We start from the raw sequence: 17,032 nt of genomic DNA on the forward strand, positions 1-17,032 counted from the left end.
ACACAATTCTATTGGTTCTGCTGCCCTATGCTGGGGAAGGCAAGTCTGGTATGTTGTAAAACAGCTATTTCCTTTTAAGAATGAATTTACTCCTGACTCCTTCCTATATAAATGTACATTGAACTGACACTGGCCATCTGTAGAACACGTTTCTAGATGTCACTCTTGTAATAATATACGAAACAATTGTACTGAATTTGAATTGTTTTAATTTCTGAAACTTCATTTTCTATAATGACAGAAGTAATATAGGGCAACACTTTCAAACCTGTGTAAGATTCAGAGGACTGATTTATTTACCTAAACTGAAATTCTCACTAAGTGGTTGAAAGTCATGAATTACTAGGACAGAAAACGATAAAATTTAGGGCCTCAAAGTCAAAAATATAACATTTTAGCAAGCCAAAGAGGCCTTATTAATTCCAATAATTTGAAAGAACCATATAAGATTTGGAATTTACTCCCCAAAGAATAAATTTTTTTTTCATATGTTGAAATTAACAATACAAGGGTCATGTAAAATTACTCTATGACTAGATAATGTGCATGCTAGGACTATTTGGACAACCACAATCTATCTAAAAAGTCTCCCTGCTAGGACAATTAAACTGAGAATATAACCTGAAGTTATCAATAATTTTATACTTCCTGATAAGGGAAAGATTCAGATTCAGATAAAAAGGTACTACACAAGGAACTGTGGAATTTAAATAATTCTTAAACTAAAATAATATTTTCAGTAGACTAATGCTAGTTCCAAATGGGGGTGGGGATGGGTCAGACAAAGTAAGACTTTTCAAAGTATTTACACTTTAAACTTGCTGAATGATGTATAAATTTACTGAAGAAACCTGCAAGGGGCTCCAAATGTAAGGATAAGAATGAAAGCATTTCCCAGCACACCAGAAAAGAAACTACAAACAGACACAGGTAGAATAAATTGTTGTGCATTTAATGGCGTCTCTTGTCCAATCCATAGTTTGGCAGTATACTAAAAATCCACAAGGTCAGAATAGTTTCACTGTGTACACACAGGTCAGGAAACATCAGGACTTGCCATTGATGAGCATTCCATTGGCCCGAGATCGCTGCCGGTCATATTTCACAGAGACAATCAGGAAAAGCAGGAGGGTCACTCCTTGGATAGCAGCCAGCAGGAAAAAGTAGTAGTCCAGGTAGCAGCCATTAATGTTACCTAGAGAGAGGGCAAAGTGGGTTGGCTGAGTGCCGCAGGGCTTCACACAAGAGGTAACAGGTCCTGTTCCCAGAGTAGGAGACACCTGAGATCCCTGAAGGCAAGGGCCATTGTTGCCTCTCTGAACCCCCAGTACTGAGTGCTTTGTACCCTCACTCATTCAGCACTGACCTAGAGTAAACATTTTTTTTTCTTTTTGGAGGGGCAATTGGGGTTAAGTGACTTAAGTCACATGACTAGTAAGTGTTAAGTTTCTGAGGCCGCATTTGAACTTAGGCCTTCCTGACTCCAGGGCCAGTGCTCTATTCACTGCACCACCTAGCCACCCCCTAGAGTAAGCTCTTAATAAATGCTGGTGAACTGACTAGTTCATAAAAGAGGCATGTCAGTTAGCTCAGAAATGTCACAAATAAAAAAGCAGTTAACATGAACAGAACTAATAGGTGTTTGATAAAGTTTACTTACAGTTCACTACGTAAAGTAAACAAACTCATAAGTTAAATACTTTAAAAACATTTAATTACAGCACCCAATTAACCAAAGATTAGTTTTGGTGATCAGATTGATTTTATTAATAAAATGCACTATCAACAAATAGGTAAAAATAAAGTTTATGAAGGATGATAAGCCTTCATATGGACATTTATGAACTTATGAATGGCCCTCCCATTAAAATCCTGCCCCAGTGCTTCACAGTGTTGTGGAAGTGACCCTAGAATTGTAAAGGGTATGCCCCTAAAACAAAAGCTCAGTCCTAGGAAATGCTTTAAGAATGGTGGCTACAATAAACTAAGATATATTCCTATCAGGTTGGCTCCAGGATGATGATCCTTCAGCCTTAACAATTCTGAAAGACAGTCTATGAATCAGAGTGGCTGTAATTTATATTGATGGAGGGCATATCCACACCAATAAAATCAAACATCCTTTAAGAACTGAAGCATAGTTATGATTTGTCAATAAACTGAAACAAGTAACCAGTAAGTTTTTAAATAATGAACATAAACCTTAGCTATTTTTAAATAGGTATTTTAAAATTAAAAGTTAAATGTTTTTTGTCACTGAATACTTAATGAAGTAGAGCTTAAACAAAATCTTAAATTAATAAAATTTAGGCAAATATAATACTAACAATTTTAATTGTTCCAAATTTTTTTCAAATGTTAATGACAGCAGTTAGACAAAAGAAAAAAATTAAAGGCATGGACTTAGCTAAAGGGGGGGGGAGGGTTGCAGTGGTTAGGTGGCGCAGTAAATAGAGCATAGATATTCACTATCTGGAGTCAGGAGGACCTGAGTTCAAATTCGACCTGAGATACTTAACACTTACTTAGCCGGGTGACCCTCGGCAAGTCACTTAACCCCAATTGTCCTGCCTTCCACCCTCCAAAAAAAAAAAAAGCAAGAAAAAGAGAGAGAGACAAAACCACTCCCACTTGCTGCTAATATGATGGCATCCTTAGTAAACCATAAAAAATCAGCAAAGGAATCAAGACAATAGCTTCTGGAAGTATAGAGATAAAAAATAAATCCACAAAAATAATTTTTTTATATAGCAACAGGAACAGCAAAATCTCTTCAAAACAGCTAAAAATGTATAAAATAGCTGGGTCTAACAGAGGTATACTGAAGAGTAATAAAGATACAGTTGCAAAATATTCTTCAAACAAATAAGGAGCAACTCAAATAACTGGAGAGATTTTTGGTCCTCATGGCTGGGTCATGTCAATATATAATAAATTAAACCTAAATTATTTCAGATTTAGTGTTATAATAAATAACCAACGGGATGCTTTACAGATGTAGATAAATAACAGTATAGTTCATCTGGAGAGTAAAAAAGTCTGAAATCACAAAAGAAATAATAATCTTAAAGAAAAACAAAAGAATAGAGGGGGAATAGCCTTTCTGGTACAAAGAAGTATTGAATCATCAATATTATTTGGTACTGGTTAAAAAAAAGAAAAGCAAATTAGTACAATAGACTAGGGACAAAAATTAGAAGAAAAATAAATAGTAAGAAGAGAAGGCAGAAAACTTCACCAAAAGTGATAGAATCCCAGGAGAACAGAGCAAACAGAACTCCATGGAGACCACAGGACATACTAGAAAAAGTCAAAAGATTGGGGAGAAAAATTGGAAACAATGTAAGGTATCTGAAAAACAGGAATGATAAAAATGGGCTGATATCACAAATGAATATGAAAGCAAACATAGTGAATAAAACATCACAAAAAGACTATACAACAACATATCCATAATGATTATTATACACTATGCCTAGGTTGGATTTATACCAGGGATACATAATTGATTCAATATTAGGAAAATTGTAAACCTAACAGATAACATATCAAGAGATTAAAAAAAAAACTTTTGATAAGACATACCATCAATTTCTATTGAAAATATTCAAAAGCACAGGAATAAATGGGAGTATTCCTTAATATGATAAAGAGAATCTCTCTAATAAACCAAGAGCTAACACTATCTGTAATAGAGAAACACTAGAGATCTTTAAATCTGGCATAAAACAAAGATGTCCACTGTTACATCTAATTTTTGACATGTTTCTAGAAAAGCTAGCTAAGCTAGCTATAACAATAAGACAAAGAGATTGAGGGAATAATCAGAAAAGACACAAAATTATTGCTTTTTATAGATTAAATTTATAGAGAACCGTAAAGATTCAACTAGAAATTTGGCACAATAATTTCAGTAAATAAATTCATAACAAAAGAGACTGTGGCAGGTAGCTTCCATAGCTATGACTAGGAGGAGAATTCTTAACCAAAGCCTACAAGTGTCCAAAAAGAATAAAATACATAATTTTGATTACATGAAATTGAAAAGGTTTTGTATAAACAAAACCAATGCAACTAGAATAATAAGCTGTTTATTCAGAAAAAAAATCTTTGCATCAAAAATCTCTGATATAGGTTTGCCGAATATTCAAAATACATGGTCAACTAACAAAAGCATTTAAAACCTAGGGTTATTCTCCAGTGGATAGATTCCCCAAACATTAAGAAAAAAGTGCAAATCAACTGACACCCAGCAAGTTAGCAAAGATAGCAAAAGATGGAAATAGTATTGGAGAAGGTGAAGAAAGACAAGCATACTAATATACTGTTGGGAAAGCTATGAAATGGCTCCCAATTCTGGAAGGTAATTTGAAATTACGCTAAGAAATGCTCTTAACCATTTCTAAATGATCTGAAACAAAAACAACCAAATCCCTATTGGCATATACTCCATGGAAGTCAAAGATTAAAAAAAAAGTCTCATATACTCCAAGGTATTTATAGCAGCATTTTTTGAAGTAGAAAGGGAAACAAAACTGAAGCTGTCAACTAGGAAATGGGCAAATACAAAAACAAGAGTCAATGAGCCAAAGCAAAAAACAAATACAATGGGAAGAATTTGTAACAGAATTTCCCAGAGACGAGTACATCAGCTTTACGGACTTCAAGGAGCAATGGAGGACAATGCATTACATTTACAGGCACACCTATTTTTCTAAATCATATACAATGAAACTGTGCCCCAAAATTTAACAAAATGTCTTGACATTTAGATCTCCCTTACATACTGAGCTGTGTGACTTTGGTGTGAATTTATGTTCTTTCTAAACTTGTTGATAGATACACATGTTGGAGTGGGGAAGAGGGGAGAAAGAACGGGGAAGAAAATGTTCCATAGGGTTTCAAACGAAGGGAGAAGGAAGAAAATGCTTCTTTCATAAGTTGACTTCTTTTTTCCCAAAACACTTCAATACAAATGATAGGAGAAAAAACGTACCTATCCTCAGTAAACGAAAGCCACAAATGAAAAATCTATACCATGAAGATGCACTAATCTGTCGTGTCTCATCTTATGAGAGTGTGTCTACTTAAACAAAGGCCTAGCCCTATTGTTCTGCCTGCTTACTACTACTGGAAGACAGTGTGACACAGTGGAAAGGCTGCTGAAACAGGAGTCAGAAGACCCATGTTAAAACCCTTGTTTCACCAATTGGAAAATGATCTCTAAAGCTCCCATAGTGGTAAATCTAGGCTCATATTACATGATTCTGCTGAGGAATCAGGTAGGGAAAAGGACCTGAGAGTTCTGCCATCTAAATCAATTCACTCCCAGAATTTTTCCTAGTACATCTGTTTTGTTAACTAGACAAATAGAAGCATACTACAGTGGTAAAGTACTGGGTGGTTTGGAGCATTCCTCTAAGATAGTGCCTCCATTTAAACATCGATCTAAGGAGGGTGCCCAATACAAAGATCTTAGTTGCCACCTGGCTACTGAACTTTGGGACATCTCTGACTTCTCCACCATGGCCAAGGAAAGTCATCACTAGGAAAGCCTCATCATCCACTCCTCCCTACCTTCTGTCCCTGGGACGAGAGAGCAGAACCAAGAACTCCAAACCTCCATTAAGGAAGGGGCTCAACAAAGACCACTCTCCATTTCCCCTGTGGCTGGCTTCTCTATCATGACCCTGCCCTTTTCCCCACTTTCGCTCCCTTGCTTTTCATCTTCTTTTTGTGCCTTCCCCTATTAGATTATAAACTCCTGGATGGCAGAGATTGTCTTTCTTTTTTTTATTTGTATCCCCAATCCTTAGCATAATGCCTGGCACATAGTAGGCATTTAATAAAAATGTTCATTGGTTATTTTATGAGAGGATAAAGACATCTATGAGAGCGGCTAGGTGGTGCAGCGAACAGAGCACCAGTCCTGAAGTCAGGAGGACTTGAGTTTAAATCCAGCCTCAGATACTTAACACTTACTAGTCATATGACCTTGGGCAAGTCACAACCCCAACTGCCCTTCCATCCTCCCTCCAAAAAGCACACACACAAAAAAGACATCTATGACCAAAGACACTAAAAGCAGATAAATGATGTACTATTTATGTCAGAAAATATCTTTGGCTTAACTTGAGTCCAGGAGAGCCTAGCATAAGATAACCTCCAGTGCTTACTTCTTTATATAAACCAAAAGTAGAGTTCAATGCATTATATTCAATATCTGGGTATTTTTATTTCTTGGCTAACAATTTGTTTTTAAGAAAAGGTACAGAGAAAATATTTGGTTGCTTCTAGTTTTTGAGTCTTAATAAATCATTCAATGAACAGGTATTTAGTAAGTGCCTATTATACGTCAGACACTGAGGAAACAAGAACAAAGCATGTACTCAGAATTTCTACTCATCAGAAGGAGCTTACATTCAAATGGGGAAGAAAACAAGTACATATAAAGAAATATACAACATAAAGCGAATAAGTATAAATAGATACAGAGTGGTTAAATACAAGTTAGGGAGAGCACTAGTAACTGAGATCATGAAAGACTTCACACAAAGATGGTGCCTGAATTTCATCCTAAAGAAAAAAAAGAATTCTATGAGGTAAGGAAGGAGAACATGTCAAGCATGTGAGGCAGGGAACATAAAGAGAGAGAGAGAAAGGAGGAGTATTATGGTAATGAAAAACAGAGAGATGGTCTATTTGGCTGGACTGCAAATCATGGGAGGGCAAGTGATGCCCAACAAGGCTGGATGAGTTGGGGCCAGGACGTATAGGGCTTTAAAAGCTAAACACAAGTGCTTATTCTAGAAACAAGAAGACGCCACTAGAGTTAACCAAGTAAGAGTGTGTAGGATAGACTGGAGTAGGGAGAGACTTGAGGCAAGAAGGCCAATTTGGGAACTGGCCCAATAATCTAGGCAAGAGGCAATGATCTCAACTAAGATGGAAAGAAGGGTCTGATCTGAGAGATGTTGTAAAGGTAGAAAGAGCAAGATCTGGCAACTAACTGGATATGTGAGGTGAGGGAGAATGAGGAAGTGAGTAGAATGGCAAGGTTATGAACCTAAGACACTGGAAGGATTACAGTGCCTTCAAAGGAAATGGGCAAGTTTGTAAGAATAAAGGGGTTGTTGAGGAAAAAGATGAGTTTAGTTTTGGACATGTTGTGTTTAAGCTATCTCCATACATCTCCCAACCCTGAATTAGCTGGTTATTAAGTAAACATAAACCAACAGTGACATGAGAACCCTCCTAGCTACCACCACAGACACATACACATGAGGGTATACTATATATCTATTATCTTTATATAATTCACCACTTATAAAATGTTTTTAAAACAAGAATTTAGAAGACACACAACCAGGCAGTGTCTAGTATCATTAAGACTCCCTTAAATCCAACAGACAATATTAAGAAAAGTTTATGGAAGAAGTACCAACTGCAGGTACTAGGAAGTTGGTTATACACAGAGGTAAATGATAAAATGTGGGCATCAAAATAAAAGACACTAACATATGGAGCTGACTAAAGACCTTGGAGAAATTATAAATGGGAGCTTTTTCACAACTTGGGTGATAACTGAAGTCAGATTAAATTTAGCAATAAATATGAAATTCTATACTTGGTATTCAACTAATCAACTCCATAAGGGACAGTCATGATTAGAGAGCAGGTTTGTCTGAAATGGATCTGGTCCTTTAAGTGAGGCAAGACAGCGGTAAGAAACAATAGAAAAGAATCACCAAGAAAAACAACATGATCTTAGACTGCATGAAGGGAATCAATCAATCACTAAATATTTATTAAGCGCCTCCAGGTACCAGGTACCCGTACTGAGCATTGGAAACAGTGCAATTTGGAATGTGGCCATAATAGTCCTGCTATCCTCTGTTCTGGGCAGACCACATCTGGAGTATTGTGTTCAGTGCTACATTTGAAAATGTCTTCAGGAGGACAATGAAGATGGTAGTCATGCCAAATGAGGACTGGCTGAAAGGACTGGATAGAGACTTAAGGAGAGGACATATTTGTCTTTAAGCATTTAAAGGGCTGTTAAAAGCATTTAAAACCCACGGAAGAAGGGTTAGACTTGTTCTGGTTGGCTCCAAAAGGCAAACATTGGAACAATGAATGAAAATCACAAAGAAGCAAATTTAGGCTTGATGTAAGCAAAAAATTCCTAACAATTAGAGTTATCTCAAAGTAGAATGGACTGGAAGGAATAGGTTCTCACCCATTTGAAAATTTCAAGCAAAGGCTATGTGGCCATTTTGGGGACAAAATGTACCAAAGGTTCTTATTCAGGTACAAGATGCACTAGAGAGCCATTGCGTATCCTCTCTAACTCTAAAGTTCTGTGATTCTGTCTAATAAGGGTCAGAGGTCACTATAAAAATGCAAGTTTAGGAGGTGTTTTGATGGCAGGCCACCATGGAAGCTTGGCCTTAATTCTACAGTTTCAGAATCACCAAAATTCAAATGTATTATGAGATTAAGGTACCAGTTATCAAGATTCCATTCCATTTTTAAGCTGCCAAGGTTGCCATTTCTGACAGATAAAATGGCCTAGCCATTCTTGGCTTGCAGGTAATTAATAAAATATACCTACTTTGCAGTATTAAGTATTAAGAATATAGTATGACCAACCAACTTTCTTACTATTACAGGAAAATAGTTTTAAGTCAGGAAAACACATAGTACTAAATTCTAGGATTTAATTAAATCTATATTTATATGCTTTTAGTCTGTATCTACCACCACCAACCTCCTGGGGAAATGAGCATCTGTGTATGAAGAAATCAAGGTTCCATGATAATTTCTGCAAGGCAAGTCACATTATAAGAAATATTGCCTGTTCATTAAGGACTGGCAACAGATTACCCAGAGACTCGACCCAACAAAGCATCCTTACCAAAGTCTGTGTGATTACTCATCCATCCAATGCCTTTCACCGATACCAATGCCAACAATCCTGAGCCAAAAAATGACCCAACTCCAGAGAAGAAAAAGAATAATCCCATTATGGCACTCTGCATAGATTTTGGAGCAGCTGAATATGCAAATTCCAGCCCTATTAAAAAAAAAAACAGAGAAAGCATGGAATATAGGCAATTAAATGTTAACCTAACAGAACTGACATCTATAAAAACCCATTATCACTATCAAACCTATTGCATTATACTTAAGGGCTCTAAACGGACCATTAATTACTTTTCAAGACAAGTCACAAAATTTCAGAAAGGGAAGGAATGAATCTTAAAGGTCATCAAGTATGACCCAAATCAGAAAAAGAACTGCTCTTACAACATGCCTGGCAAGTGGTCTAATAGTCAGACCTCTTAACAAAGAGGAATGCATTACCTCTCAATGCAGCCCCCTACTTCTGTGGACAGAGCCTAAAGTCACTTCCTTACAATGTTTATTCGTTGCTGTTCATTTTATCCTTTAGAGCAAAGCAGAACTAGTCTAATCCTTCTTCCAAATGACAGACCTTCAAATACTTAATAGAAAAAAATGTCATAAGCCTTCCCTAAGGCTTCTCTCTTCTAGAATAAACATTGTCCAGTTACTTCAAGCGATCCTAACATGGAATGAAGCTGAGCCATATTCTTTCTTGACTCAGCTTTATTTAGTTCCCAAACTGTTTTCTGTGTTGGGAGTGAATAGGCCACCTGTCATTCTGGATGCCTTCTTCTGGATGCTATCGAGTTTATTGGTGGTTTTTCTAACCTGTGGCACTCAGAACTGAACACAATGTTGCAGACATGGTATGAACAGGGCAGAATAAAGGGGGCTACCCCTCTTTATCGTTGTGTTTCTTCCCAGACAGCCCAAGACTCCAGTCTTTCTTGACAACCATATCATCCAACTGACTCATACTAATCTTAGCATATATTAAAACCTCCAGGCCTTTTGCAGACAAATGGTTGCCTACCCACATCTCTCCTATCTTGTACTTGCAAAGTTATTTTTTTAATTTGTTGTTGACTCAAGTGGAAGACTTTAAATTTATGCCTCTTAGATTTCATCTTCGCAGATTCAGTCCTGGTCCCTCAGTTGGCAAGATCCCTCTGTCACTAGGACTCTGCTTTGTATCAACTGCAAATTTAATAAACATTAACAATAATCTATGCCTCAATGTAAATCAGTGACAAATCCTTGGTCATCACCATTTCCAATCAAATGCCAAATGCTCAGCTTTTCTAGACCCACTGGGTTAAGATGCAAAAAGTGACCCTTTCATAGAATCTCCTTCCTTTTTGATGATACAAGCTCATGATGATAAGCTGATGATCATGTGATAACAGTCATCATATATGTCTCAGGAAATGGATGTTTATAACACTTTTCACTAGTACATTATTTCTGAACGTGTATAAGAAATAAGGATAAAGTTTCTTTTTTGATGCAGCTTCTTATAATCCCTATACTACTTACTTCCTTTCTTGGAGATAAATAGGTCACCAATCATTCCACACAGATAGGGAGGGAGTATTATAGACTGCAGAACTACTTATTACTTTTTTTGTCACTCAGTACATCCATTAGATCAGAAACAAAAATCTACATAAGAACTAGGTTAGAATTAATCACAGTATCTTCTAATACTTTCAAAAGTAAAATATCAAAAACATATATGAGATTATTTAGAAAAATGAATATAGTGAATGCTATTAAATCTGATTGAGGAAGGTCCTATTGCCTTTCTCTGGTATTCTGTCTCTGGGAGGGTGAAGAACAAAGTATTCTGCAATGAAGCCATCAATATAGATGTTATCTAAGAGTACTCTCACTACCTTCTTACTAGTGCCAGGATTTGTTTTTAGAGAGCTGAATCTTACAAACTGGTAGAAAAGTTTCGAAGTCCAATTTCTTGACCTTTCTTACACCATAGGTAAATCAGGACTATAATCTACAGAAAAGAAAAATCAAGTCATTACCATCATAATCATTTAAAAAACTTCAATGGTAGTTGCTTGATTTGTTATACTAATTAATATTCCATCATCTTCAGTAATGGAAATCAGTAGCTTTTTCAAACATAATCTCTCCATCTCTTCTAAAAGGGAAAAATACCACTCCTAAGACTTACTTGTAGAGCAGTTACAAATTGGCATTAATACAGTTTTGGTAAAGTGCGGTGATTAAATTTAGAAAAGTTTTATTATATATTTATAAGGGAATCCAGTCACAGGCATATATGGTTGTTTAATGTAAAGTGTACAATCTATCAAAAATTTAAATGCTCACAAAAGGATACCCATTTGAAAGAGGCATATTTTCTACCTAGATAAAATATCCCCCCCCCCAACATAACCTCATATTTACTTTAAAAGTAAAGAAGAGGGGTGGCTAGGTGGCACAGTGAATAGAGCATCAGCCCTCAAGTCAGGAGGACCTGAGTTCAAATCCAGCCTCAGACACTTGACACACTTACTATCTGTGTGACTTTGGGCAAGTCACTTAACCCCAATTGCCCTCCAAAAAAAGTAAAGAAGATCTTTACATCTGATATACTAAGTGAATCAAGAAACTATGTATTCAAAAATAAGAGTAAGCTTCAAAACTTAAAAATTAGAGTAATTGTTTGGATAAAACATTATATATGTAGATCTACCAAATAACAGGACAATTTACAAATAGTATTTTAAAGTATACATTTTAAGGATTCAATAGGTGCATATCAACAGCCCTTAATGGATTTACAGTGATTCAAAGACCACTGCTCAATCTGTAACAATACTCTTGAGACCATCTGCTAAATCTGTAACAAGACTTACCTGCTATACTTGCAAATATTTCACTCATTCCAATCAACACATACTGTGGAACCTGCCACCATATTGGCAAATCAGCAGCATGGTAGGTAACATTTCCAATAGTCTGATTAATTGTTTTCTCCTTCACAATGTCCAGTCTTTTACTCTCTAAAATTCCTAGAATTAAAAATGCAAAGGTTTTTCAATTGTTTGTTTGTATATGATACTTAGAAGCAGTAGAAATTGACGGGTAGTCTTTACCTAGTCCCTGTCTTTTATCATCTCATACAAGCATTAGATTATGTAACAAGTACTTATGTGGTATTATTTAGACTTCTTAACATGTAGTATTGTTCATTTCCGTAATTAAATTTTTTGCTTATTCAACTGTTCTCATGCTACTTTCTTACTGTCATTTTAATTGAAAAAAGTTTACACCCAAAACAGAAGGAGTCTCCTTACTCCCTATCTTCATAATCATTCCCTGAAAGGCAGGGAAGCAGAAATTCAAAGAAAAGCTATTCTTTTTAAGTTTATAAAGTCAATGGTACTTCTTTTGTTAGTGCATCTAAAGACCTAACTTTTACTAAATGAAACAACTTCATAGTATACATGTACATACAAGTATGTGTATATGGTAAATAACCACTGTTTAGGAAGGGATAATAAAAGAAAGAGGTGATTGGGGTAGTCTCTTTTTATTCCAATTCTAATTGAAAACTGATACTCTAAAATAAAGTAGAATAAATGGTAAAAAGGATATGCAAATGATGCTCTTACATTTTAAGTAAGCACAAGAAAGTAGTACATCAAGAAAAAGGCTACTTTTAACTGACGTCTGTATAGAGGTAAATGTTTTTATCATGGCTTGTCTAACTCCATTAAGACAGGCTCTTTACTACCCACCTTCTTTCATCACCAAAAAATTAAAAGAAAAAAAGACTGTCTCAGATATAACTTTGCACACAACTGGTACCAAAAGTGAGCTCAGTTCAGAGTAGAAAACAAAAGACATTCATTATTTGCCAATACAAATGCTTCACTAGAACTCCTTCAATGTTCCACCTTTGCAGCCCCACTATGTTTGGGATGAAAACCTGTGGAAGTTGATGCCACCAAACCTGGACTGTATTTGTTATCCACCAAAAGTGACTACGATACTAATTCAGAAGAAAGTAAGCCTGCCTCCCATTCTTTTCATTAATTTCTGATATATGCGTTTAAGTGATGCAGCAGATGCCGAATTAGACCCTTCAAAATGAGAGATTTAAATACACACAATTCCAAGCAGTATGTTAGATGTTGTGTGTGTAATATTTGCTTTAAGTCTTATATCTTATAAGACTTATATATATCTTATATCTTATAGCTATACTTATGACCTGGGGTATCCATAAAAATAAAGATTCTACTTACCCAAATACTTTCAAAAGCCTTCAAACATTAGGAAGGCTGTCGTGTAGGAGAGAGATTAGAGTATCTGCTTCTCCCCAGAGGGTAGAACTTATAAAAGGCAAATGCAGACCTGATGGAAGGAAAAAGTTCCTAACCCTTAGAGCTATCAAAAAGTAGAGAGCACCTCAAATGGTAGAGGGTTCCCCATCATAAGAGGATTTCAACCTTCCCCAGGCTAAATGACCACCTGTCAGGTAAGATGGGGAAAGGATTCTGGTTCAGGTATGAAGAAGTCTAACATGGCCTGGACTAGGGCCACAGTGATTCTGTGAAATGTTTCCTCAGCTCTAGCCATCAGATGTTGGGGCATATTTTTACTATTAAACTTGTCCCTCTCCCTGGATTTCTTGTTGTGAACACTTAACTTTTGTGGAATTAAAAAACCATGTCTAGGGGTGGCTAAGTGGCTCAGTGAGTGGAGCACCAACCCTGGAGTCAGGAGGACCCGAGTTCAAATCTGCCTCAGACACTCAACACTTACCAGCCATGTGACCTTGGGCAAGTCACTTAACTCCAATTGCCCTGCCTTCCCCCCTCAAAAAAGCAAAAAAAAAAAAAAACATGTCTATAACCCTGATACAACATCAACTTACCAAATTTCTTTTCTTTTCTTTTGGAAGGCAATTGGGGTTAAGTGACTTGCCCAAAGTCACATGGCTAGCAAGTCTGTCAAGTGTCTGAGGCCAAATTTGAACTCAGGTCCTCCTGACTCCAGAGCTGGTGCTCTACTCACTGCGCCACCTAGTCACCCGGCAGTTTTTTTTTTTGGAGGGCAATTGGGGCTAAGTGACTTGCCCAAGGTCACACGGCTAGTTTTTGTGTTAAGTGTCTGAGGCTGGATTTGAACTCAGGTCCTCCTGACTCTAGGGCTGGTGCTCTATTTCACTGCATCATCTAGCCTCCCCATTTATTTTCTTTTCATAAAAAAAACAACTTTGAAAACATCTTAGTATAACCATATGCACATATCACAAATGAACTTAACTGATTTTAAGCAAAAAGGAATTTTTATAAGTAACAACCTTTTGTAGGACAAATGTACTGGCTGCTGTTGACATTAATTTTACTGCTGACCAGGAATAATGGTTAGGCACAATAAAAGTTTGCAACATTTTATCCACTATCCATGTAAAGTGAGTCCTGTGATATAGTACAAAGGGTTCTTAACCTTTCTGGCATCCTCTGCCTTCTGGACAAGCTAGTGAAACCTAGGGACTCCCTCTCAGAATAATGTTTTTAGTTGCATAAAATACAACAAATTATAAATAAAAATACTGAAATTAAGAACCCCTGATATAGTGGATAAAGCAGTGGGCTTAGATTGCCCTAGACACATGTTCAGTCCCATCCCTGACACTTACTCACTGTGTGACCCTGGGCAGGTACCCTAATCTCTCTGTGCATCACACAATTCCCTAGAATTTACTAAGTCAAGAGATTTGAGAGAGTGGAGTTCCTGATATAACAATACCATAAATCCTTCAAGTATGTACGTAAAAATGTTCATCTATATATTGCTATCATGAGCATATTATTCATCTTTTATTCCAAACAGGTATCAAACGCCACATCAGCAACAGTTCTGTGCATAAATCCTTCATAATAATGGATGATTAATGACTAGTTACAATGGACCACCTTTTCACTTTTCATGTCCTCACACTTTTAGAGAAAGTTCACTCCCAAATATAACATTCCAAACACAAATAATGGACAAGATAGTGATAACCACTTCATAACCACAAGGTACATGAAAGTTAACAAAAATTGTAAGCTTATTTATAAGGGTCAAATATAACTGCATTTGCTGCCAACAAAGAGAATGTATTTTTTTTTAGTACTCTGTCACAACTCTTAAGTGTCTGAGGCTAGATCTGAACTCAGATCTTCCTGACTTCAGATGAGGGTCTTCTCCTCCTAGACTGAATTTTTTTTTTTTTTGAGTAGGTAAACTAGGCCATCTTTTGCCTCCTTTCTTACTTAGCCCTTAAATTACTGAATGGGTGTTACCTCAGACAAACTGAGACCTAGGAAACACCTTAGCTTAAAAAGTCCAAGGTTTCCAAGTGCAATGGGGGTCATCTCCAGTCACCCTGCCTATGTCTTGCCACCGGGCCCAGGTGGCTCCAGAAGAGAGAGTGAAGCTAGTGACTTTGCACAGCCCTCCCTCATTTAAATCCTGCAAATCAAGACATCACCTTGATGTCCTTGGTCCTCTTTGAGAACAAGGACAAACAACAACTCTATGAAATGACTTCAGAGATGACAAGGTAGGAGCCCCTAAGCACCAAACACAGTTCTGTCATTTTCGGGACTCAGTGACACAGCCTTTCACTGCACAACCCTGTACACCGTACACAGGTATATGATAACAGAGGCATGCAGAGGTAGCCACAGCCTTTGCTCAGGAAGACCCTGGGGAAATCCCACTTTTCTCTATCTCTATGATGATAGGCAAAGCCCCTCAACCTCTCTGAACTTCAGTTTCCTCATATGTAAAATGGGACTAATCATACTTGTACTACCTACCTCATGGGATTGTTAAAGCTCAAATGAAGCTTTTTGTAAATATGCAAAAGCATTTTGCAAACCTTAAAGATTTATATAAATGTTATTACTGTTGTCAAAAAAATCATGCCTATCTCCCAGAGGAATAAAGAGACTTTGTAAAAGCTACCGAGGTGATGCAATGAATAGAGTGCTGGGCCTAGAGTCAGGAAGATCTGAATTCAAATCTGACATCAGACTTTTACTAGCCCTGTGATCCTGAGCAAGTTACTTAACCTCCATTTGCCTGTTTCCTCATCTGTAAAATGGGTATAATAATAGCACCTACCTCCAGGGTTGTGGTGAGTATCAAATGAGATAATAATGGTAAAACACTTAGCATAGTGCCTAGCATATAAATGTTTTCTTTTCTTTTCTTCCTTCTTTATACATTATTTAAGCAAACAAAAAAATAAACCAAACATTTTCTTTCCTTATATACACTACCCTACCCCTTCCTAAAGTATAAAGAGTTAAATTCCTATATTCTACAACAAGAGTTTTACGGAATATGCTAAGTGGGACACAAACCTGTCATGTCACTCACCTTCCATCACTACTGACACAGCCTGGATGTTTGTAGCAGGAAGTTCCTTTGGGGCTGAAACCTGAGTCACTTTCTGTGCACCACTGATACATTCTTACCTGCAGCTAAGGCTGAGCACATGACAAAGAACATGCCAACTGCAATCCTCCTTAAAGATGATGGCAGCAAACCATTTCTCTTCAAAATAGGATCTACTAGTTTATCCTTTACAGGTATAAGGACCAGGATCAGCAATGCATCGAACATAGTTAGCCAGGCTGCTGGAAACTGGACAATTAAAATGGAGACAGTAGGTGACCTGTCCATGACAAAGGTATCTAAATTACCAGTTTAAATTACATAGGTATCTTTTTTTTTTAAAGTAAAGAAGAAAGCTTTGCATACAGTGCATTTCATTTTTTAAGTTCCCTTATTACGACATATGCATTTACTGATGATTTATTTCACAATTGTATAGTTGAGAAACAAGAAATGCAGAGATGGGGGAACAAAAATTCCGAAATAAGGCAAATCAGTATGCCTTTCTTCCTACATATTTAGACTCAGTCATATGAAATTGCACTCATTCTATGTAACACTGCTCTATCTATGCATTTCTGTGAAATAGCAAGTTTTCCTTCTGGCCTAGGCACCTAGATGAAAGAAGTGATCAACAGATATGACTAATACTACAAATTCAACTTACCACTATTCCACCAAACTAAACAACTCCAGGTAT

At 36.7% G+C, this 17,032-nt stretch overlaps 1 protein-coding gene across 1 annotated transcript in view; it reads right to left on the reverse strand.

Annotated features, from left to right (window-relative positions):
* Nucleotides 1-931: 931 nt before the first annotated feature.
* Nucleotides 932-17,032, reverse strand: part of LOC138158039 (solute carrier family 15 member 4-like) — a 39,822-nt gene continuing 23,721 nt past the window's right edge. Inside the window, exons 5-8 of the mRNA XM_069083953.1 lie at nucleotides 16,413-16,581; nucleotides 11,787-11,942; nucleotides 8,918-9,076; nucleotides 932-1,195 (exon numbers count right to left, since the gene is read on the reverse strand). Of these exons, the coding sequence (XP_068940054.1) occupies nucleotides 1,047-1,195; nucleotides 8,918-9,076; nucleotides 11,787-11,942; nucleotides 16,413-16,581 (633 nt within the window). The 3' untranslated portion in view covers nucleotides 932-1,046. The remainder of the gene's footprint in view (nucleotides 1,196-8,917; nucleotides 9,077-11,786; nucleotides 11,943-16,412; nucleotides 16,582-17,032) is intronic.

The sequence above is a fragment of the Petaurus breviceps genome, unplaced genomic scaffold (assembly GCF_028583685.1).
Source record: "Petaurus breviceps papuanus isolate PSGF00001 unplaced genomic scaffold, PetGlider_PUasm1.0 101, whole genome shotgun sequence".
Taxonomy (NCBI): domain Eukaryota; kingdom Metazoa; phylum Chordata; class Mammalia; order Diprotodontia; family Petauridae; genus Petaurus; species Petaurus breviceps.